This window comes from Ursus arctos, unplaced genomic scaffold, assembly GCF_023065955.2.
Source record: "Ursus arctos isolate Adak ecotype North America unplaced genomic scaffold, UrsArc2.0 scaffold_26, whole genome shotgun sequence".
In the NCBI taxonomy this organism is placed as follows: domain Eukaryota; kingdom Metazoa; phylum Chordata; class Mammalia; order Carnivora; family Ursidae; genus Ursus; species Ursus arctos.
The window spans coordinates 36449438-36472668 of NW_026622941.1; the positions used below are offsets into that span (position 1 = coordinate 36449438).

The 23231-nt window shown below is 42.0% G+C and overlaps 1 protein-coding gene and 1 long non-coding RNA gene across 6 annotated transcripts in view; one reads left to right on the forward strand and one right to left on the reverse strand.

The window, feature by feature from the left end:
- The window catches only part of ANO6 (anoctamin 6), a 186222-nt gene that overhangs the window by 155297 nt on the left and 7694 nt on the right, over positions 1-23231 (forward strand). For all 4 annotated transcript variants that reach the window (XM_026502052.4, XM_026502051.4, XM_026502053.4 and 1 more), the window contains 7 exons: positions 1837-2062; positions 3117-3286; positions 3486-3583; positions 9861-9991; positions 16957-17162; positions 21118-21320; positions 22552-22657. In XM_026502052.4, coding sequence (XP_026357837.2) covers positions 1837-2062; positions 3117-3286; positions 3486-3583; positions 9861-9991; positions 16957-17162; positions 21118-21320; positions 22552-22657 — 1140 coding nt within the window. The remainder of the gene's footprint in view (positions 1-1836; positions 2063-3116; positions 3287-3485; positions 3584-9860; positions 9992-16956; positions 17163-21117; positions 21321-22551; positions 22658-23231) is intronic.
- LOC113257710 (uncharacterized) overlaps positions 12876-23231 on the reverse strand; it is a 319690-nt gene continuing 309334 nt past the window's right edge. The window contains exons 9-12 of one of the 2 annotated variants that reach the window (XR_008955934.1): positions 21689-21755; positions 19533-19679; positions 18322-18449; positions 12876-13152 (exon numbers count right to left, since the gene is read on the reverse strand). This is a non-coding gene — a long non-coding RNA (uncharacterized LOC113257710). Of the gene's footprint in view, positions 13153-17339; positions 18450-19532; positions 19680-21688; positions 21756-23231 lie in introns of those variants that run through there. The other variant, XR_008955933.1, reaches the window with a different exon arrangement.

Here is a 23231-nt window from a genome sequence, read left to right on the forward strand (position 1 = left end):
TGAAGGGGCGCCTGGGTGGCACAGCGGTTAAGCGTCTGCCTTCGGCTCAGGGCGTGATCCCGGCGTTATGGGATCGAGCCCCACATCAGGCTCTTCTGCTATGAGCCTGCTTCTTCCTCTCCCACTCCCCCTGCTTGTGTTCCCTCTCTCGCTGGCTGTCTCTCTCTCTGTTGAATAAATAAATAAAATCTTTAAAAAAAAAAATACTATGTGTGCTGAGGTGAAGAGTAAGCATTTAAAGAATCTCAACTATTATAATTAAAAAATTATTATGGAGATTTTTAAAAAAATATATGCAATTTAAATGGCCTATATTATGCACAGAGAGGAAGGCTGGGTACACCTTCGCTAATACGTTTTTCTCGGCCTTGGCTAATTTTCACATGTACTCACACACACAAACATGTCATTCCTTTCACAAGTATTAAGGCCTAACTGTGAAGGGAAGGAGATAATGAGAGAGATTAGAAGAGGAAATATCATGCCTTCTCTACAACCTGATGGCTTTAAAAGTAAGAAAAACATCTTGTTAACACTTCAGTCGCCATATTCACAGCTACCATTTATATGATACTTTTCCTGTGTGTGGGCCTTAATGTTCTAAGTGTTTTTATCTGGAGTAACTCATTAAATCCTCACAACAATCCTGTAAGTTAGTTCCCATTAGGATCCCTCACTATAGGGGCAAAGAAATTGAAGCCCCAAAGGTTAAGTAATTTGCACAAGGTGCCACAGTGTGAGCAGAGCTGGGATTCAAATGCAGGAACCTGGCTCCAGGAGCCCACCTGTAACCCCTCTGGTTACTGCTCTCCACAGGTGAAAACCCGCCTCCCTCTGTTGCTGCAAATAACATGACATGCTTTGCTTGGCCCTGAAATGCACATTCTTTGTAGCTTTTCTCCCTGGTAACAGTCATCGCGAGCAGTCAGACACATCGAATGCATGCTTTGGAGTAAGTCCAAGAAAGTAGATGTAGGGAAAACAATTTAAAAGGGGGACCTTCAGTGTGCATTATTCAGGGGCCAGAGAAAACCTGCCTAGTGAGGAAATGACACCCTACCGCCCACGTACAAATTGGGCTTCAGGTGCGCCCCCACGGACACGGCGTCTGTGCAGTCAAAAATACGGCAGATGAGTGAAATGCATCTTGTGCAAATGCAGGTATGAATAACTGCCAACTTCAGATCTTAGATCTTAAGGGTGAAAAGTGTGTGAAACTTTCATCAGCTGAGACCTGCTATCCTTTCCAAATTCCCTCCAGGCACGTCTGCAGCCTCCCTGGTCCTGTTCAGAATCTCACCTCGTGGCAGGTGACTAAGACAGAAGCTAGCACCTACTGACCCTTGAACCAGTGCTAGGTTCTCTGTTGGAAGGAAACATATCCCCTTAATGGACTATAACTGAGCAAAAACGTTAATGAATACCGTAAAGAACGCCGTGATTGTGAGAGAGAGGTGTCCGCTGGTTCTGCTCTTCCACTTCTCCTCATCTGAAGATTTTTTTTTTTTTTTAATCTTCTTTTTTAGAGCCGGTTGGTGTTTGGAGACAAACTGCATAGAAAGTACGGACTTCCCATGTGCCGCTCCCTCCCTGTGCAGTTTCTCCCATTGCTCACATTTTCCCTCGGTGAATACACTCTCTTTTGACCTTCATCATTCCTGTCCCTTTTTTTTTTTTTTTTTGAAATTTAACATGCTTGATTTCCACCTCTCTCGTGGTCGTTGTGTGAGAGCCCCATCACTTCCCACATGCACCTTGTCCGTTCACACAGGGGGTTCATTTTTAAGTGTAAAACTTCTAGTGAATCTCATGTTGCTGTGTTCATTTTGCTTCCAGATCCTATTGATCATTGCCTCCGTTATTGGGATCATTGTCTACAGGCTGTCAGTGTTCATTGTATTTTCTACCAAACTTCCCGAGACCTTGAATGGGACAGTCTCAATCCAGAAGTACCTGACTCCGCAGACAGCCACGTCTATCACAGCTTCCCTCATCAGCTTTGTCATCATCATGATTCTCAACATCATATATGAAAAAGTTGCCATCATGATTACTAATTTTGGTAACGTCCTATTATAGCTTAGGTCATTTGTAAGACATTTTTAGAGCCCAGTGAAAAATAGAGTCTGTCTCTCTTAGGCATTTCAATTTCAGCATGTTACAACTTTTAGAAAATTTCAAGTGTAAACATATTTTTTCTAACCTGTGTGGGAAATGAATTAGCTACAGCTTTGCATTCACAAAGGGGACAAAGCAAAGACAATCATTATAATGTCCAAGCTCTGTGTAAACAGATCAGTGCTGAATAATATTTTCAATTACGTTAGATCACGTACCCTATTGTTGAAAGTAAATAGTCTCTTTATTGCAAATAAGTGGAATAGGGTCATGGTTCCAGTGGCAAATATGCTCCTCTTTTGCCGAGAGGACAAGTAATCACACTGTTGCATGGCTTCCCCCCATGCTGTTCATATTAATACCGTTCTGTTCTCATCAACTCCGGCTTTTGTAATAAATGTCTCTCTCTCTCTCTGGCTTGTATCCTGGGCAGCTGGTTAGTGGTCAGAGCTAAGCGCTCCCCACATGCTGCATATGCCTGGGTCATTCTCCAAACGGTCTGCTCAGCGGTCATCTTCTGAAAATGATCAGACTGCTTTAAATTTCTAAACTAGAAGGATGACCTGTTTTGTCTTCTCCAAATGCTTGTAACAAGTTCCCCCTTGTTTTGTTACAACAGCCCTACCTTATCGCAGTTCAGGAAGACAAGAGAGTATCATTTAGCAGTCTGTTCAAAAATAATTTTTTTGTCCACTCAGACCTGAGAGAGGACAGCCTTGTCCATTCGGTAACACTGGGCTCATAAATTTTAAGGAATCCTTGACTATTTGTTCTGTGGGGGATATTGTATTCTTGGCGGAAGGGGGAGGGGGGACTCATAACGACGTGTAAATTTGGAATTATCACAGTAGCTATATTAAGGAATTCAAAACAGCTTAAACAGAAACAGTGTGAATTGTATTTTTTTTTTAAAAACATGTTAACTCATGTATCAGTGTCTTTGATGAGGGTCTCAAAGCTGTTCACAATTTTAAAATCTTACCTTTATTTAACTCCAGAACTCCCGAGGACCCAGACTGATTATGAGAACAGCCTGACCATGAAGATGTTCTTATTCCAGTTTGTCAACTACTATTCTTCGTGCTTCTACATCGCATTCTTTAAGGGCAAATTTGTAGGCTATCCGGGAGACCCAGTCTATTGGCTGGGAAAGTACAGAAATGAAGAGGTACGAACTTAGAATTGGGTTCTCTTGACAATTTAAGCTGCTTCGTGTTTTCTCCCGGGTGCCCAATGAAGAGTTTCTTCACTGTATATTCTTGAGATTCTCTTAGCCTCCCCGGAGTAAATATCAGCAAAAAATAATGACTCAATTTCATGTTAGACCCATCTAGAATTTAAATGGGATTTTCTTTGTAATATTCCAGTGTGACCCAGGTGGCTGTCTCCTCGAACTGACGACACAGCTGACAATAATCATGGGAGGCAAAGCAATCTGGAATAACATACAAGAGGTGTTACTTCCGTGAGTATGAAGTTGTGTAATCTTGGGGCTGTGACTGGGGGGAGAACAGCCTACCCATCCAAAGCATTTGCCTGTGTGTTCCCGCAGGTGCATGCCCACCTCTACAACGGAGTAAACTCTATTAAAGGTCTCCAGACAAGATGGTCCACCCAACAGTGTAAATGAATCCAGTGTTTAATAATTATGTTGCAAAGAAAAAAAACCTATTTAACTTGAATCCCATCTGCTACAGTTTATGCCTATTAGCCCATTGTTGGTAGCAGACTGATCCTAGTTCTTGGAGAGATGACCTTTGTTGGGGCTGTGAACTGAGTATTTCCCCAACTTGTCACAACTTCCTCCTCCCTTATAGTATGCTTTAAAAATCAACAGTAGTAATTTGTTGAGTTCCTAGTATGTGCCAGTCACTGTACTAAGTGCTTGATAGATCTTTCTCATTTAATCTTTCAGACAATCCTTATTTTTATCTCGCATTTTTATGCAAATGAAGATTCTGTGGCTTAAAGCAGTTAAATGATTTACCCATATTCCCATTATCCATAAGAGGCTACCATGAGATTCAAATTCAAGATCCCAGGACTCCAAATCCATGTGATTTCAACAAGAGAAGTTCTCTTGCAGTCCTAAGGCACAAGATTACGTAATGTTTTAAGAGATAATCATCTAAAATAATAACCACAAATGTTTTGACTTGCTGTTCTTTCCCTAAAAAATGAGGGCAACAGATGTTAGCCAAGGTCACACTGTCCTTTTAAATCTTCATTTAAGCCCTATCCTGTATCAAAGTGAACAGTCCAGTGCTATCTCAATTTCTGCACACTTTCAGCATGCTTATTATAATTCTTTTTTATTGCTGCTGAACAGATTACCACCAACCTAACGGTAATGGGAAGACAATGAAAAAAACACACAAAACAACAGAGATTTAAGATCTTATAGTTCCAGAAGTCACAAGTGTGACACATATTTCAGTGGGCTACAGTTAAGGTGTTGGCAGGCGCCATGTTCCTTTCAGAAGCCTCTAGGATGAATCTGTTTCTTTGCCTTTTCTAGCTGCTAGGAGTTGTCCACATTTCTTGGCTTATGGCTTCTATTCTCATCTCAAAGCCAGTGGTGTGGCTGTGCGTCTGACTCTTCTGTAGTCACGTCCCCTCAGCTCGCTCCCTCCCTCCCTCCCTCCCTCCCTCCCTCCCTCCCTCTCTCTTCCACTTTGATTGACTCTGGTGATTATATTTAGGCCCACCTGGATGATCCAGGAAAATCTATCTTAATGTCAGCTGATTTGCAACCTTCATTCCCCCTTACCGTGTAACTTAACATATTCGTATGTTCTGGGGAGTGGGACGTGGACATCTGTTGGGGGACCATTTTTCTGACTACCCCACATACCTTTTCAAGATAATTTCTGGCTCTGAGTTCCTGTTCTCATAAAACTTTTGATGTCTCTTCTGTCTTACCTCCCACATCTATACCTTCTGCTTATGCCAACCCAAATGCCAGTTGTGGCCCCTCTCCTCAGTGTCCTCCAAAACCACTCACACAAGCAGCTTTTACTGACATTTGGGACATGGAGCCAGAAATCCAAACAACTTTAATTTTGAAATAAAAAATCCCCATCTTATAAAAGTCTTTCTTCCCACTATTTAACTGGATTTTTCCCCCTATCACCCTTCTTTGTAGGTTCCCGGCTCTGCTGCCTGTCTTCCCCCCACGACATAGTACCTCCCTCTCTCTCTTTCTCCTCCCTCCCCTAACTTCTCCTCTCTCTTCCCTATTACCAAGTTCCTGTTCATTCTTTGTGGAGCATTCAACCTCTTTTTTTTTTTTTTTCCTGTCTTTGTAGAGCAGAAACCTCTGCGTTTCAATGTGTCCTTCCATGTTTCTTCACCAGGCTTCATCCTCCACTTTCAATGTAAACCATCAGGGTCTATCTCTAAGTGTCTCTAAGACACTCCTCTTTCCCCTCAGCTCTCTCCTCACCTCTCCCCCACCTCGTAAAAAATGGATTCTGGTCTTAGCTGTAAAATTAACATTTTGGGGCCTTACTAGGCAGCAAACAACCCTTATCTTCACTGAGTTCGTATTCAGTTTTTCCAAATGTATAACAGGTCATGCACAAATATTGGGTTTCTGTATGAAAATAAATACCTCAAATAAAGGAAAGGCTTAACTCGGATTAGTAAAAAGCAGTTTTCTGAAGGAAGTAGGCTAGTTATTTAAACTGAATTTTGATGACTAATTGGTTGTCAGTGAGCTATTTTCTGATTCTAAAAAATAGTGGCTGTTGGGAAGGACGGGTAACGTATGTCTCCTAAACTGGTACTGAGAAATTCGTGTGAAATGAAACTTGTTCACATGAAATACTTAAAAATAAAGGATGTGCATAGTGTCTATGGTCTGTTTATACCTGCACTTCAAGTGAGGCCATTGTTGCAGATCTTAGTGAGCTAAGCTTTTTGTTCGGATATTTCTACTCCTGGCCTAAAATACTTAAGGGCAGTACGTTTTGAATTATCTTCTTGTCCGAAAATCGGGAATGCTAAATTTTAGCCCCTTGAGAGAGTGACTCGGGCTCTTCTCCTCACTCTTCATTGTGGATAGGTGCCACTTTCCCTCTTACTGTTCCCACACAAAGTGAAAGATACAGCAGTTACTCTTGCTGCCCAAAACTACCCCCACCCCAAAAATATACAGGAGGGGAGAGAAAAGCCGAGTAAGTCAGTAGCTGTTTTCACACCATTTAAATATGTCAAAAGTTACATAGTGAAATGAATGTCCCCATAAACTTGCCTTCTTCCACCCCCACACCACTTGAGGTCCTTGGTGAGGATTCCTGGAGCATATGAAGAAGGCTCTCTGGAGCTGTGACCCCGGTTCCCTTGGGGGTCCCACTGGCACCTAAGTCAGTACCTAGGAGTTAGCAGGCACTCGCCAGCACCAGTCGAGTGAACGAGTGACCCATAGCCTTCAAATACGTAACAGCAGCAAAGTAACACAGTTGTTCGTTGGACCCAGAGAAGAAGCTCAGAGCCGTCTGGCCATCCCAGCCTCACTTAGTATTTTGGTATTTGAGGCAAACCCAGGAATTTTATTCTGTGCTTGACAAAAGGCTAATACAATTGCTGTATTAAGCCACTAACTCTGGAGAAATTTTTATGATAAAATGTTAGGGAAAATAATTGTAGTTAAATATCGAGAATACCAATAGCGTTGTTCTTTGGTGTTTAGATAACGGATGGCTGTAATGTTCATCCGTGATATGTTTTCTGTAGTTTTCACAATGGGTATGCACTCCTTAAAATAAAGAAAGTAAACTATTATAAGAGAAAATATCCCTTCTCAAGATCTGATTTGTACCAAAGACGTACAATAAGAGAACCCTAAATAGAGCTATCCCTCACTATCCACACTGACCCTTTACTTTCAGGAACAGTAAAGTAGATTCAGATAGTGAAGGATGCATGTATTCAGAATTAGCAAGTGGGAATACTGTGGGATATCCTTAAGTAGAAATGGCAATTATCTGTAGCATGTGGGTTGCATATGATAATGAAGGAACAAAGAGAAAATGAGGTGTCAAGTGCTTTACACCATGCTTTACATGTAATAAGGACTTAGGGAAGGGTAACTTTTTACAGTGCTGTTCTGTTATTGCTAGTATGCATGGTAAATTCCTAAGAAAACTATTTTGTAACCCCTGCTAGAGGGAGGAAGCTTCCAACTGTGGCCAGGGGAAGACGTGTCTGGTATCAGTATTTTTAAAAAGTTCTCTAGGTGATTCTCATGTGCAGTCAAGACTGATATCTCTGCACTAGATTCATAACCCACTAGAAAACCTAAAAGACCAAGGACAGTGATGGATGGATGACAGCCCAAGATTTCCTACTGCAGATAAGTGGTTCAACTCAGGAAGACTGAACAAGAGGTTCAGAGTCTGTAGCTCAGAAAAGAAAGCTAGTCAGAAAGACTTCTTTTTTAAATATCTATCTATCTATCTATCTATCTATCTATATATTTTTTTTAAGATTTTATTTATTTGACAGAAAAAAAACACAAGTAGGGGGAGCAGGCGGAGAGGGAGAAGCAGGCTCCCCACTGAGCAGGGAGTCCAATGCGGGGCTTAATCCCAGCACCCTGAGATCATGACCCGAGCCGAAGGCAGACGCCCAATGACTGAGCCCCCCAGGCACCCCAGAAAGACTTCTAATATGACCTGTTACAGGTGAGGGAAGGCAGTACAGTATAAGTGGGGAACGCTAGAGAAGCTGGTCATGCAATTGGTTGCCAGGACAGAAGTTTCGTCCTCAGTCCAAATTGTAATGGATTTGGAGCCCCGAGAGTAGAAGAATGCTTCTCTGGGGCATGGCGAGGATTCCGTCAAGAGGCTGAGGCTGGAAGTCTGAAGTAGAGCAAAAAACCCCACCGAAATAAGACAATAGAAACGAGGAATCTCGAGTTTGGGTGTCAGGAAGGGTGATGGATGATGCCACCTGTGTCGCAAGGCCCCTGTCATGTTCCCAGCCTCGCCTGAGACTTGACTGATTACAGAGCTTTGGGTTGGGGACAGGAAGTAGCACTAGCTGCATCCAGGTCATTCTAGGTGCTGACGTGAGATCCACTGATCCAGACAGCATTGTGTCCCCAAGCCAAGATTCCAAGTCACTGAGGCTGCGTTTACCATCGGCCTCAGCCAGTCAGCCTCTGTGGGTCAGGAGAAAATCCTGGGAAGGGGGTTTTGATGTGTTAGGAAATGTGCTAAGTACTTGATCTGTTCGGAATCGTTTAATCCTGACAGAAACCTTGGGCACTACAGGTTTTATCACCCTAGCTTATCTGAATTTGACCGAAGTCGGATAGTTAAGCAATGAAGTGTGGATTCGGATTCAGGGGTGTCTGAGCCCGTGTCCCCTCTACTTTCCACAGCGTCCTGCTGTGTTCCTAATGTCACAGAAAAGAAAGAAGTGGGGAAGATGGTGAAGCCTGGGGCATGTTCTGTTGTGGAGTGGGTTCCTCCTCGTGAACCTGGGGGAGTGGTGGGTAAAGAAACCAGTCGCCCTGGGACACCTAGCACGCGACAGGCTGTTAGTAATTCATCTCTCCGTGCGGGGGTGCGTGTGCGGCATCCAGAGTTGTCTTTACAGTGGGGTGAAGGCTTCTCATTACCCGAATTGGAAGATCTGTCTGAGCGTGTTGTTGAATCATCCAAAGCTCAGCCCAGATGTTTGTATTTGAAGTTTTGCTGCTGTGCTTCTAAGGTGAGCTCCGCAAGGAAACTGCACGCCAGCTGTTGCTCGCGGGGACAGCGGTTCTTTAGGCTACAGGTGCACACTTCGTTTCACTGCCAGCTTCAGTTTCTTTTCAGGAAAAATCGCCATGGAGGGGGGATACGTTAATCTGGGGGGCTTAAGAAAGAAAATAACCTCAGAGATAGCAGACCACTCCGTGGGGCTGGTGTCCTACAGAGCAGAGCTGGCTGGGAACAGCCCGCACTCTGCTCTGTGACTTTGAGGAGGCATTTTTGCTTCTCAGGTCCTTCATTTATTCAGCTTAAAATAGGGTCTTGGACCTGTTTCGTCTAAAATGAAAATATATCCCCTTCCTCTCAGAAACTTTCAATGGCTCCCGGCTTCCCCCAGAGTAAAAAATGCCCAAATCCTCACAGTGGTCTCTTAGGCTCCCCAACGCTCAAAACCACCAGAGGAGTTTCTTGTTAGCCCAGGACCCCACCAGGCTCCCTGCTGCTCCCGCCTCTGGGGCTCTGTAGTCCCTGCTTCCTCTGCCTCCTTCATATTTTTATTCAAATGTCACTCTTCCTGAGCTCGTCCCTTTCACCGCCCCTCTCCCCCTACCGCAAATGCGAACAATTTCAATTCCTTGTTCTGCCTCATTCTTCTCTGTGGCATGCTCACCGGTTCACATACCATATCTGTATTTTATTTTCTCTGGTGATTTCATACTGGAAAGACCATTTTGGATAATAGCAGCCAAATGGGCGGGGCGGGTGGAAACTAAAGTTAATCAAATGAGAGAAAGGATTTCTAAAAATTAACTGCCATATGAAAAGGAGCTGGGTGAAAAAAACGGTAGCAGTTACAATTTTAATAGCTGGTACATCTAGTGCTGTTTTTGAAAATATTTGGGGGTAGGGAGGCAGAAAGAAAGTGAAATTTAGCATGAAAACAAGCAATTAATTTCTTGGGAGGACTGTGTGTTTAGCTTGAGATATCTGCAAAATAATCTGATAATATTCTAATGTATAGTTTGATCTTTTCGGCAGCTGGGTCAAGAACCTAATTGGACGATGTCGCACAGTGTCCAGTGCAGAAAAAACAAGCCCACGATGGGAACAAGACTACCACCTGCAGCTCATGGGCAAACTGGGATTGTTTTATGAGTATCTTGAAATGAGTAAGTCCTTAATGAAGTTTTAGGTGACATAAATTATATTGGAACATGTTTGGGATCCCAAATAATTACCTGGCGTATTGAAATGGAAAAAAAAAAAAAACACACGTTTTTCTCCACTAGATAAAAGTACACAATCAGGCTTTCAAATAAGGTGACTGTGTGTATCTTTGCCCGTAGTTTTTGTGCAGAGCTAAAGGTTTATTACTAAGCAACGAAATGGAATATTCACTGAAGTACGTCGTCACCACTCGCCGTGCACTCTACCCATGCTGTCTGAGAATGAACTCAGAACTATTATTAGAGGTGATTCAGCTTGGGCTGGAGTCCACACAGGCACAGCTGTTGGCCGATACACTTCTGAATGAGTCATTTAATCAAGCCTGGACCGAAAGCCTGTAGGAGCACGCTGTTTCCAGGCAGGAAAGATCACAGGGTTCCCCCTTTCACACCTCCCACCTGCTTTTGACAGTGTATCTATTTCTTCTGGCCCAGCACTTCTGCATGGTTCCCTGAGTGACCTCATGACTAGTCACTGGCTTGAACTTAGAACTAACATGTTGCTGGTTTGGAATTGAGATTTAGGACAGGTCCCTTCTTTCTTGAATGCCTTTGTCCATTTGTGCAGTATTTGTTTGGGCTCTGTTCCTCTTCCATTGGACTTGATTCTGAGCTCTTGGGTGCCTTTAAATGGACACAACTCAAAACTTTATTTTCAGAGGAAACACTGTCTTTTCTATTATGCATGACACACTTGTATCTGATAGAAGGCTCACTATTTACATGTTTTGTATCTGTGCCCTTTCAGCTAACCATGGCACTGAATTACAATTTTTTTAAGCTTAGGAGAATAGAAAAGGAGGCACAACATTTTTGGTTGACAGGTCTTGCTATTTATGCTAGGGGTTTGTGTGTTTGCAAAGATACCCCTTTGTGGTTCCTGTTTACAAGTCTGCAGATAGAGGATGGGTTTATTAAATCACGTTCTATATATAAAATAATTGCTTTTAAAAATATACATTAGACATGGAAACACATCAGCTTCCTTCTATGAGTGAAAGGTTCATCTTGTAGCTTCTTCAGTCAACAATACTTTGCAGCCTGGAGTTTGATTTGAATTTCATTTTTGCTTTTAATGTTATGTTTCGTGACCAGGTTCGATTAAGGGTATAGCTTCAGTACATAATGTAGAAGCTATATTTATTTATTTATTCTGTTTATTTTCAAAAGGACTGCAAGGCAATTACTTCTGACTCCAAAATGAGTCATAACTGTAAATATTTCTTATTGGAGCTATTATCAGCATTAATAACAACATTCTGGGGCAGAATATCATTTGTTATTTTAGCACCAAACACATACCTTGGAAAAAAAGAGTTATTTTTCTGTAGTTGACTAGTCCAATAAATAGTGTCACAAGAAGAAGTTATCGGAAAAAGTTGTGCTTTGGGGAGAAGTTGGCATGACTTTTAGAGTTTCATAGTCTCATTAAAATTGTTGCCAACAAAATAATTCGGCCTCTTCCTAACCTACAAGAAAGGTTGGAATAACAACTGTTAAAGACAGGTTTTTTTTTTTTAGATTATTAAATTGTTTTCCTATTATCTAATATCTCATGAATTAGAAAAATTAATCCATTTTTGAGAGTAGGCAGTCTGATCTGTATTCAACACCAGAACGAAATCTACTTTTTGTTTTTTTACTTCGTGAGAGACAGAATTGCCAAGTGCCTTTTGAATTATTTTCATTCCTCTAAAATAAATATAGAGTGCCTCTGGTGATGGTCTGGCCACCACAGCTCCCTCCTTCTGGTTTTCCCCAGATTCATGAATGACACCACCATCTACCTTTTTAATTTTGCCTCCTAGCTGTGGAAGGGAACCAGCTTCTGGCAGACGATGCTGGAACCTTATACCCAGCCACCAGCTCTGTTCCCCTCTGCCCGATGAAGGGGACTAGAACTCCCCTCGGCCTGAAACACCCTTGTCTTCTCTCCCTGAGGGACTCCGGCCAAGCCTCAGCAGTAACCCTCAACTTTTCACACAGATCTGCTGCTCTTTTCTCTAGGCATTAACAGCACTTGATGGCATCTGGCTGTGTGCACGCCTGTCCCTACCTACCCCCAGACTGATTCCCCCCAAGGTGGCTACCAGACCTTTGCATCTTTCAGCACTCAGCTAGAGCACCGCTGTCTGGACCTGGTACTCATAAATGTTTAAGTGACCTGAGCTTGGAGTTTCAACACACATACAGTTGTTAGTTGAGTTTGTGTTAACATTGCCCCCACCATCCTGGTGAAGTTCTTTATGGCAGGTTGTTGGGGTTTCAGTTTTGAGTGAAATTTCTATTTATTTATGTCCACCATCCTTGGAGATTAAGAAAGTAACCCTGGTGTGTTAGCCAGAATTGCCTCCCCAGGTGTCCATTCCTAACTTCTGAGAGTTCAGACACAGGATGTAGAGAAAGAGCCTGTCAGTCGAAAATCCGGAAGCCATAAGATGACATTTTGTACTTCTAGCGCTGCAAGCATAGACACTAGTCTTTTGAGAACTTAGTGATGGCTTCCCAGGGGGCAGGCGTCACAGATTAAATGCAGTAAAGTGACAGAGTGGACCCTGTTTTTCTCTGGCCCTGCCTCTTCTACCGTTGTTAACTTGACCTCACTGTCTTCCATCTCCAAGCTAATTTTTAAAAGGATCTATTAAAACAACGACCTTCATATATTATTTTCTCTATTTAATTTACTATAATTAATATCAACACTTCTTCAGCATCTTCTCGTGCCCACCCCTTTTCCTGTCTCTCCAGTACTAACCCCATGTAAGCACCCCCTACACTGTCCAGGACTCAGGCCTGGCTTCCGCCACTCCCTCATCACTACTGTTTCTGCCCACTGACGTTTCCTCATCTTTGCAGGCCTCCTATCTCTTTACTCATTCACCCATTCATCCACTAAACATTTAGAGAGCACCTGCTGTGCCAAACACTGTATCGACTGGTGGTGATACCGAGATAAGTAAGACAGGGTAGGGTGCCTGCCCTCACAGAGCCAAGGAAGGGGTAGTGAATACCTGGTGGATTGTGAAGGAGGTGAATGAAGATCAGACTTCCTGGAGCAGGTGATATTTGAACTAGATTTTGAAGGATGGATGGAAGTTGTCTACCTAAAGTAATGGTAAAGGGAATAGACATTTCATACAGAGAGGTAGACACATTTAAAAGTACCAGGGCATGAAACAGCTTGGCCAGTTCAAAGAGTGGCAGGTAAACAAAGTATGGTGAGAACAAAGCATCCGTAGGTGGGAATATCAGGTAAGCAGGGGCTATGTCATAATGGGTCTTGCATGCTTGGCCAGGGAACTAGAACTTATCCCCCCCATTTTTTTTTTTTTTTAAGATTTTTTATTTATTTATTTGTCAGAGAGGGAGAGCACAAACGGGGAGGGGCAGGCAGAGGGAGAGGCAGGCTCCCCACTGAGCAAGGAGCCCAATGTGGAGCTCGATCCCAGGACTCTGGGATCATGACCTGAGCTGAAGGCAGACGCTTAACTGACTGAGCCACCCAGGCGTCCCTAGAACTTACCCTTAATGAACTTATCCTTACCCACCAAAATATTTGTAAGCAAGAGAATCATATGTTTATGCTGAAAAAGATCAGATCATTCTGCTGCAGAATGGAAGGTATTTGGAAGGAAAAGGGTATTTTGGGAGGCTACACCAGGTTACCCACACAATTGGGTAATCCCCACACCTAAACCGAGGCGGTAGGCATAGGAATGGGGATCAGGGAGACAGATATGGTAAGTGTTAAAGAGATAACTAGACTAGCGGGTGAAGAATAGAATTGTTGAGATAATTTCCAGGAGATTGAGTATGCAGGTGGAATATGAGGAGAAGAGCTGGTTTCAAGAAAATGGTTAGGCATTGGATATTTGGAGTGTGAGGGAGGGGGTCTGTGGGACGTGTCCGTAGAAACATCCATGAGAAAGTTGGATCCACCAGGAGCTGGAGGAGCAGTGGGGAGGCCATGGAAGTGACTCAGGCATGCCAGGCACAGAATTGATGAGGCCCTGGGGAAAGGGGCATTTAAAGGGGAAATGGGGCAGGAGATCCACGAAGAGAAGGAAGAATAGCAGAACAGTTGGAAGAAATGTAGCAGAGGGTTGTGTTAACATAGAAGCTGAGAGGGTGATAATGTCACTTCGGAGGGACTTGAACAGTGACCGAGAGGAGCATGATGCAAAATACGCCGGCAGGGTGGGGAAGCGAGCGCCCAAGCCCGCACTTCATTGCTGGACAGCGCGGAAAGGTAGAAGCCACACTCTGTGGCTAGGAAGCATTTAAAAAACATCGTGTGCACACTCACGTGTGTGTATGCACACACACACACACATACAACCCTACCTTGGCTTTTTAAAATTATTTAAGTAAAACAAAAACCAAGGGGGAAAGGATATGTTTGGCCGTGTGATCCAGCACATAAGGACTGAAAATGTGCGCTGGCTTGGGAACAGGCCGTCACTGCAAAGTGAGCGCAGGGAGGGCCTGGCAGGAGGTCGGGCTCTGAGGAAGGAGGGAGTGGTGGAGAGATAGTCAGTTGAGGTAGTCTTCCAGAAACTTGACTGCAAAGTGAAGAAGAAAGCAGAGAGAGTGTTAGCAATACGAGGTCATGAAAAAATTTAGGCAAGGATTGTTTTTGTTTTTTGCCTTGCAGAATCCATAGGTCTTTTTTGTGTTCTTCATTTCAAAAGTTTAGAAAGTTCTTCTCGACCATTAAAACAGGTTATACCATGTTGTTTTTTCTGGTACATTATTTTTTAATTAATCCATCTGTAATTTGTTTTGGAGTCAAAAGCGAGGACTCCATACCAGTTTTTCCAGTGGTGTAGCTAATTGCTCTAATACTTAAAATGACTGATTTGAAGTATCACTTTTTATAATATAGTAAAATCCCATGAATATCTGTATCTATTCTGTTTAATTCATACTATGAATGCACTAGTTCTAAACTATTTTAGTTGCCATCGCATAATAATACATATTAGCATCTCTTAGAGCTGGTCCCATCTCAGCCTTTTTCAGAATGTCTCTCATACTGTCAGTTCAAGCACCCTCTTCAATATCTGACTTGTGTAGATTACTTGAAAAGCTTTAGCATCACCTTTCAGCTTTTTTTTCTAAAAAGTCTATTGGAGATTATTAACTAAATTTGCATTAGAATCCAAAATTCTATTTTAGAGGAAAAAACTGATAAGTCCCCCAACTTGAGTCTACACAATTAAGAGTATGGCACATCCTACCGTCCATCCATTTATCATTATTTGTTTTTATTTTTTAAGTCCATTATCATATCAGTGTTAACATTTCTCACTAATTTATTCCTGAATAGTCTGAACTTTTCTTGCTATTATATATTTTTTAAGGATTTTATTTATTTGACAGAGAGAGAGAGCGAGAACAAGTAGGCCAAGGGGCAGGCAGAGGGAGAAGCAGGCCTCCTGTTGCACAGAGAGCCTGACGTGGGGCTCGATCCCAGGACCCCAAGATCATGACCTGAGCTGAAGGCAGATGCTTAACCGACTGAGCCACCCAGGCTCCCCTTTTATTGTTATTATAAATGGCATCTTTACTGTTTGGGATATTTAACTGGGCTAATTACCAGTATAGTCCTAAATTCTGGCTTCTCTTAAATAACAAGATCTGGCAACACTGGACCCTCATTCCAGTGTGGCAGCTGTGAGTAGTCCTTTTCATTGGGCTCCGCACTTGCCGGTGTACCACAGTTGACTGCGCCCACTCCACACGTGGCCCCTGCAGGCACACGATTCACATAGGGGTAGGTGGTACATAGAAACAGCAGCACAGCACCAAGCACTGATGTCAATGCGTACGACATCACCAGCTCTGCTCCTTGCCTGCCTTTGCGGAAGGTGGCCACTCCTGCCTGGCCCGCGGACCGGCCAGATCTCGCCAGCCCTCTCTCTCCTCCTTCTGAAACATACCCTGGCCTCTCAGACCAGAAGCACGTACCAGTTCCTTCTACCTACATACCCCTCCCTAGTCTTGCCCTTCCTGGCCAGATTGGTCCCTGCCCCTTTTCTGAGCTGTAGCTGTAAAGGGGCTGTAAATCCTCCTTCTATTCACAGCCTTCGGTCCATATCTATACTAGTTTACTTGAATTTTTTTTTTAGATCTCTGGCCTTCTCATTTCTAACCTTTACCCCCCTATGGTACAGCTTGCCCCAAATCTGATGTCCCATCTATAGTGACGCCATATAAATTACAGACAAGGAAGAAAAGAACTTGTAAGTCATCACTTGAATTTTTACTTACTGTGACCACATAGACTGCAACAACTTCAAGATAAAAATTCCTAAAGAAGTGTATTTTGCCTTATTTTAGGACACTTTCATCACATACATTTCCGTGATTGATAATAATATTACAGATTCTCTGTGTGCACTGCATTGCATTTGCAGACTCGGAGCTTGCTCATGTGCCTGTCTCCAGCATCTCTCCCCCCACATTCTCTAAGCAGAGCCCTCCCGATTTCCTAGTTCTTATTTCTTTTTAACTTGTTAGATGCTTCCACAGTATTCCTGTTCTTTTTTTTTAACCCTAAATCACGAATCGTCTTCCAACATTCTATTATTTCAACAGAGAATAATATACGTAGAGTGTCCCAACTTTACTGCCAGCAAATAAGTTGATTAAAGATTTTAAATATATTATTCCTACTAAGTGTATACATATAAAAGAAACCGGCTATAACTAGTCGTCTTTCCAGAGACTTCACATGTGTCTTTTGTTTGGGTTCTTTCACTGTTGAACATTGTTTTATTACCATGGGTGTCTTTTCTCTTTGGGATTTAGTTTGTTGTTTGCCTTTTTCTGTATAAGAGTAAAGGAAAATATGTTGTCCTTCCATCCACCCACCATTCCATGATGCGTGTCCATTCCATTGACAGTTATTCAGTTTGGGTTCGTCACCTTATTTGTGGCCTCTTTTCCACTGGCCCCTCTGTTGGCTCTGGTGAACAATATATTGGAAATAAGAGTGGACGCATGGAAAATGACTACCCAGTATAGACGCATGGTTCCAGAAAAAGCCCAAGACATCGGAGCATGGCAGCCCATCATGCAAGGAATAGCAATTCTGGCTGTGGTGACCAATGTGAGTAAACCTAGGCTTCATAGGGTAAAGATCTTGAAAAGTCCAAAAATGAATTAGTGTTGCTACCTAAAGAATCAAATGTTTGCTTTTTTTTTTTTTAATGGGAGGGAGATGCCAATTACTATCTTCCATGTAAAAACAGTTATCACTGATATTATTTTTTAATGTTCTTAATTATTTATATTAGTATCATGACTTATAAAGTCAAGACCTCTTATGGGAGCAGCTGCTAAGAGTGACCATTATACTACTATTGTTCATTTGCTAAAGTTTTTATTCAATAGAAACATGGTAATGGTAATAACAGTAAGTACCACCTCTCTTAATCCTCACAGGACTATAAAAGGAGTTGTCCAGTAGTGCTTTTAAAACTGAGAAATCTGTCCACTTATAGTTGGAGGACCTTAAAATAAGAACTATCATTCTACCATATTTTACCCTATATTCCAAACTATCAACTTAAAATATTAACTATTTGATGATGACGTACGCATAAGCACGTTGCGTTCCATTCATGTTTTACCTTCCTTGCCTCCTAGAGCCAGAGGCTCTTCAAGGAGGGGGGCTTTAGGTTGGGTCCCATCTCTCTCCTCCACCCCACCTCTTGGCCTTTGCTAGCCACTCGCTGGTTATTAGCTAGTAAGCAGCCTCATACCCTGCATGTGTCCCAGCTTGAGGGAACAGAACATGGTCCTTTACAACCTGTGTAGACTTTGGACCAGTCTGAACAGTCAGCCCCTCTCCCTCTCTCTCCCTTTTTTAAAACACAGACCAACAAGGGGCTTTCAGGGAGAATAAGTTCCATAGCAGCCCAGTGGGGGAATGACCACCTTCCCTAGAAATATCCTTACAACTAGGGCTATTTCCTCTTATTTCACTGCCCATTTTACCCTCAGATCACAATTCCCAACAAGATGATATCCCAGTTTTAATTTCTTTGTTAAGCCACACTTGCCCTGAGTCCGTGGCCTTTTCCCATTAGCACTTGTAGAAACAGAAGAGAATTCATCAGTGCCTGTGGGTCAGGCTCCTGGTCAGGCTCAGTACTGCAGACACAGGTCAGACCCAAGTCCCAGCTCTCAGTGCTGCAGCTCCCCAGGGCCAGGCCTTAACACTTCAGAGCTTCATTTTATCATTTGTAAATTGAATAATTCCTTACCGCATATTTTAAGAATATTATGTAGTGGGGACTTCAGTGAGTTCATGCGTGGAATGCACAGAGCCTGGTCCTCACGCAGTGTTAGCCGCTGCTGTGTTATTGTCTCCATCACATCATCAGTATCTAAACTAGAGGCACAAGAATTTGACAAAGTGTCACTGAGCCATGGTTACAGTTTTACACAATAAGGCAAATTATCTGGAACCCCAAGAACCCTTAATTTATCTGGGTCGTATGCTATCCCTGGTTTTTGGAGAAAGCTGCAAATTGCACACAGAAGACGACTGCTAGGTTCTATCATTGTCCATTCACCCACGTAGCCCACACCTTCAGCATCCCCTGTGCTACGAAATGAAGACTGATGTGCAGAAATGGGACAGTGAGGCCTTTCAAGTTCCACAGTCATAGAGGAATCTGTCACATGCAGTATGCTGCACAGCACTAAGCAAGGCAGGGACGTGGCCTTGTGTGCTTTAGGGACGTTGGAGCAACAAGGTTTGAAACTAAAAGCGTTTTTGTTTGACCTCCAGCTAACCAGAAAATTCACATGACTCCCACTCCCCATTCCTCAGCAGTCCGGTTTGATTGTGTTAGACACCTTCTTCTAGTACCCCCAGCATGGCTCCACTCCATTGGCACAAATGGGGTATTGGCCATGTTGCTAAGGCTCGTGTGTGTGTGTGTGTGTGTTTGTGTGTGTACAGACACAAGCACGTGCATGCCTCTAATTGGTGCTACTGGTTCTTATCCAGTAGTTGTTTTTTCTTACCACTCAGGCATCGTTTTATTATACCCTAGGAAAACTTTTTAGGTCCTTGATTGAACTACAGACGACAATCCTTTTTTTCCATATTATTAGGATTTGATACAGGCTCTGTGTGTGTGTGTGTGTGTCTGTAAGAATGAAACATGTGTATTATTCCCTTACATACCTAATGTATGCCTCTACCATCTACGGGGCACAAAAAGGGCCCACTTTCCATAATAGGAGAACTTTCAACTACAGGAAGAAGAGAGTAGCCACCAGGGATGAGAATGGACGTCAAGCAAGAGTTTGGCATGAAGTCATTCAGCCTAAAGCTGCTGGTGCAATGAATAGGCTGAGTTGACATGGTTGTCTCAGGCCACGGTATCGGCCGTTGAAGACCGATTTTAATTTATTTTGATGTAAATGGAAAATTGCATTCAGAACAGCACGGGAAGCGAAGCACCTCGCGTTTACTTGCATTCTTGCAGCGCGTCTCAAAGCAGCTCCATTCAGGAGAAACTAGTATCTTGTCAGAAGACAAGAGAATTCTCTTCCTTGTTGGACTGTTTGTAGCTTCCTGAAGCACATCTGCAGGTGATTCTGTAAAAAGCTATGGTTAAATAACAGGAAATGTTAAACTATTGAAATCTGGAAAAAGTAAAATATTCTTGTCTTACACCTCCCCCCACCACCACCACTGACAGGCGCACGTGTGCACACACACACAGACACACACACTCCACCTCAGAGGAAATGACAAAGCTGGTTCTACCAGTGGGAGTAATTTTGCAATAGAAAAGCCCCTTAGTTGTTTTTCTTGCTCTGCCTGAGATCTTGTTTGTTGGCTTGTGGTCTCACTGCATCTAAACCATATGTTCAAACGAATACTATTAAAAATTGTGTTGTGCCAAAAACATGTCTTTCTGCTTCAATAAATGACTGAATCATTTAGTTTTGTTTATTCACATAGAATTTAAGTATATTCCTTCTTCCCTCTTTCAAACCAGTTTTATACATTGGAAAGTTTAAAGTCCAAATTAAAGAATTTTAGAGAAAATTCATGTAATTCATAATAGCTTTATATCCTGATAGAGGTCTGCCTGACACAGACCCAGGTTTAAAATTGATCTAAATTTATTCCTCTAACCTGGAAACTCTAAACTTTGTTATTTGAGCATGTATAATGTTCAGAACTTTGTTCAGTCTTTTTGCAGTTTAGAGGCTTAGACACTAGATCTAATAAAATAGGCATACACTTGACTGTATGAACAGAGCAAACCCAATATAGTTTCTTGCTACCTACATTTTAAAATTAATAAATTCTTGCTCTCTAATGAAGCAACATATGTAAGTATATCCAGAGAGTTTAAAATCAGACTATGGGTTGACTTGTATAAATAAATCAAGATACTCTAGGGAAAAAAATATGAATTTGAAGGCCATTATTAGATTAAGGAAAATCTATTTTATGCAATTTATATTCTAAGAGGCAAGTGATTTAAAAATCAGTTTTATATCAATTGTAAACTCTACAAAGGAATTCTGTAAGGCCAAAGTATTTGCATAATATTGACCCTAATATTACGTATGCAAAATGGCCTTCTAAAACCTAAAAGAAAGATTAAAATTATCTCAAGTCAAGTTCCAAGGTTGATTGAGTTGTATAATATTCTAATTTTTGAAAATCTAATTTATATACAATATATATAAGCAACTTGAGTTAATCCAGGATACCCTGGTCTACAATCATTCTTACTGTACTTGAGAAACATAATAGGCAACTCGTAGGCCTTTGCTTTTCAACTGCAGGTGGACTTCTGGACAGCCCTTGTGTGAACTAAAAACCAGGAGGAAGTAACTGTTGTTTAAAGCAGCTGCTCACAGACTTTAGGACATTCACTATCTATATCCACTTAACAGAAAGGATTAAAGTTTCTGAGTCTTACATTAAAAAAAAAAATCAACTGATGAGCACCCGATTCTGGTGTGTTAAGCATAGCTATAAAGGCTCGAAATCAATGCTCCCTTCTTGTTTTCCTCCCGTATAGGCCATGATCATTGCTTTCACGTCAGACATGATCCCCCGGCTGGTGTATTACTGGTCCTTCTCTGTCCCCCCCTATGGGAACCATACCCATTACACCATGGAAGGCTACATCAACAGTACCCTCTCCATTTTCAACGTCGCAGACTTCAAAAACCAAAGCAAGGGAAATCCAGACCCTAAGGCTGTTATCCCTACCACCTGCAGGCAAGTTCTGCTCACTTGTTTGAAAACGCGCTTCATCTTTAAAGGACTTACTGTCATGTAATTCTAAATAAAATTGCTGGAGACATTTTTTCCCCCTAGCTTTCTTTTCAGCCAAACTTAATACAGACTGGGGTCAGAATTTACAAATCAAACCATAAAGCATGATTTAAAGATGGGAGTTGCGAATGATTGCAGGGAGACTGATCCAGGAGAAAAGTCTTGTTTGCATCTTAGAAATGAAAGAACTCCTTGAGTTTCAGTTGTAATGACTGATCTGTTAAGCACAACCGGATGTACTGAGTGACAACAAAGTAGCACTCTCACTCCAAGAAATGCAAAGATGAGAAACGCAAAGACCTCAGGCTCACCTGGCAGTATGCGTGAAAGTGTTCCTTAAGGCCTCTCTGCATTGATTGTAATGGCGGGTACGGTCAACTGTGGACAGTAAACATCAAGTGAATCACTACTTGATAAAGTTTGCTGACTATAGGTCATACAGTTTGTTTTTTTAATCAGAGTCTGAACCCTAAAGGAGGATTTAAATCTCATTTAGTTCAACTCCTCAGACCCTTCTGTGGTTCAGAGTCTTGGCAACACAACCAAGAAACCAGAAATAAGCCCCAAATAAATGTTTCTAGAGCCTCTTCGGAATCCCACATTGAATCTTCTTACTCTGAATTGACATAATTCTAAAGAGTAGTTAAACTCTTCCGGGTCTGTTGGGTTACAGGCAGAAAATTTGAGATGTGCTACCCGAGGGTGATATGAACAGCAGTAGCACATAGTATCTAATGAGGAAATTAGGTTGGAAATTATAACGAGCTGATGGGCATTCCTCTCTACAGGGAGAGAGAGCCCATAGCTGAGTGAAGCCCGAGGATACCATTATATAAATAAATTTATAAACTCATTTCTGAAAATACGCTACTTCGTTTTAGTGTTATACTCTTTTGAGAAAACCGGAGTAAAACTCTGAAAAAAAAACGTTTAATACTTTTGTTTTTACACATATGGAATATGTCATTACCATCATCTTCCTATTTTATGTTAAGTATTACTGGACTCATTATTTCAGGATTTTGTAGCCAAATTAAACTCTTGGAGAAAATTTGTAGGACATTTTATAGAAAATTTATAGCATTGCATTAATTACGACCTCTTTTGAAAGGGCCCCTTGCTTACGGTACTTAATCAGAAAGGATCTCCTGATATCCTTCTGTTTGGTTTCCAGGTATCGTGATTTCCGGAACCCACCTGGACACGAACAGCAGTACAAACACAACATCTACTACTGGCACGTGATCGCAGCCAAGCTGGCTTTCATCATTGTCATGGAGGTGGGAGAAGTACACTTGGAAAGAGTTTATAAGGCAGTATATTTGCAGACCTTTTATTAGCATTAAGTGTTGCCAACTCTGACTTAAAATACATTCTTTTCTCTTGCTAGTAATTATTTTAGGCCATCTATTAATCAGATTTAACATGGGATTACCCATAACGCTCTCATTAATGAAACGAAAGCAGTTACCTGCTTGAAAAAGTAAAAGGCATGCTGTGTACTAGGGGGACTCAGTGCCTCTCAAGGTTTTGTTTGTTTTTTTTTTTTAATTCGGGGCACTGGGCTGCAGGCTAGACTGTGAAGGGGCTTATTGAAGACAGCTAAGATGTGATCTCTGCCCCTGAGAAACTTTTATTGCTGTCATAGTTTTATTTGTATTATTATGAAGTATTTTTACTACATTTTCATAATATACCTCTAAATAGTTTTCTTTTATATCCCTAAAATTAACTAGCTCTTAAAAACGACTAAGGCAGCTATACATTTGAAATGGCTCTAACCAACTTTACCTCTGACACTGAGGGAGTAACTGCTACCACACCGTGAAGCCTCAGAAGTTGCTTGATGGCTGT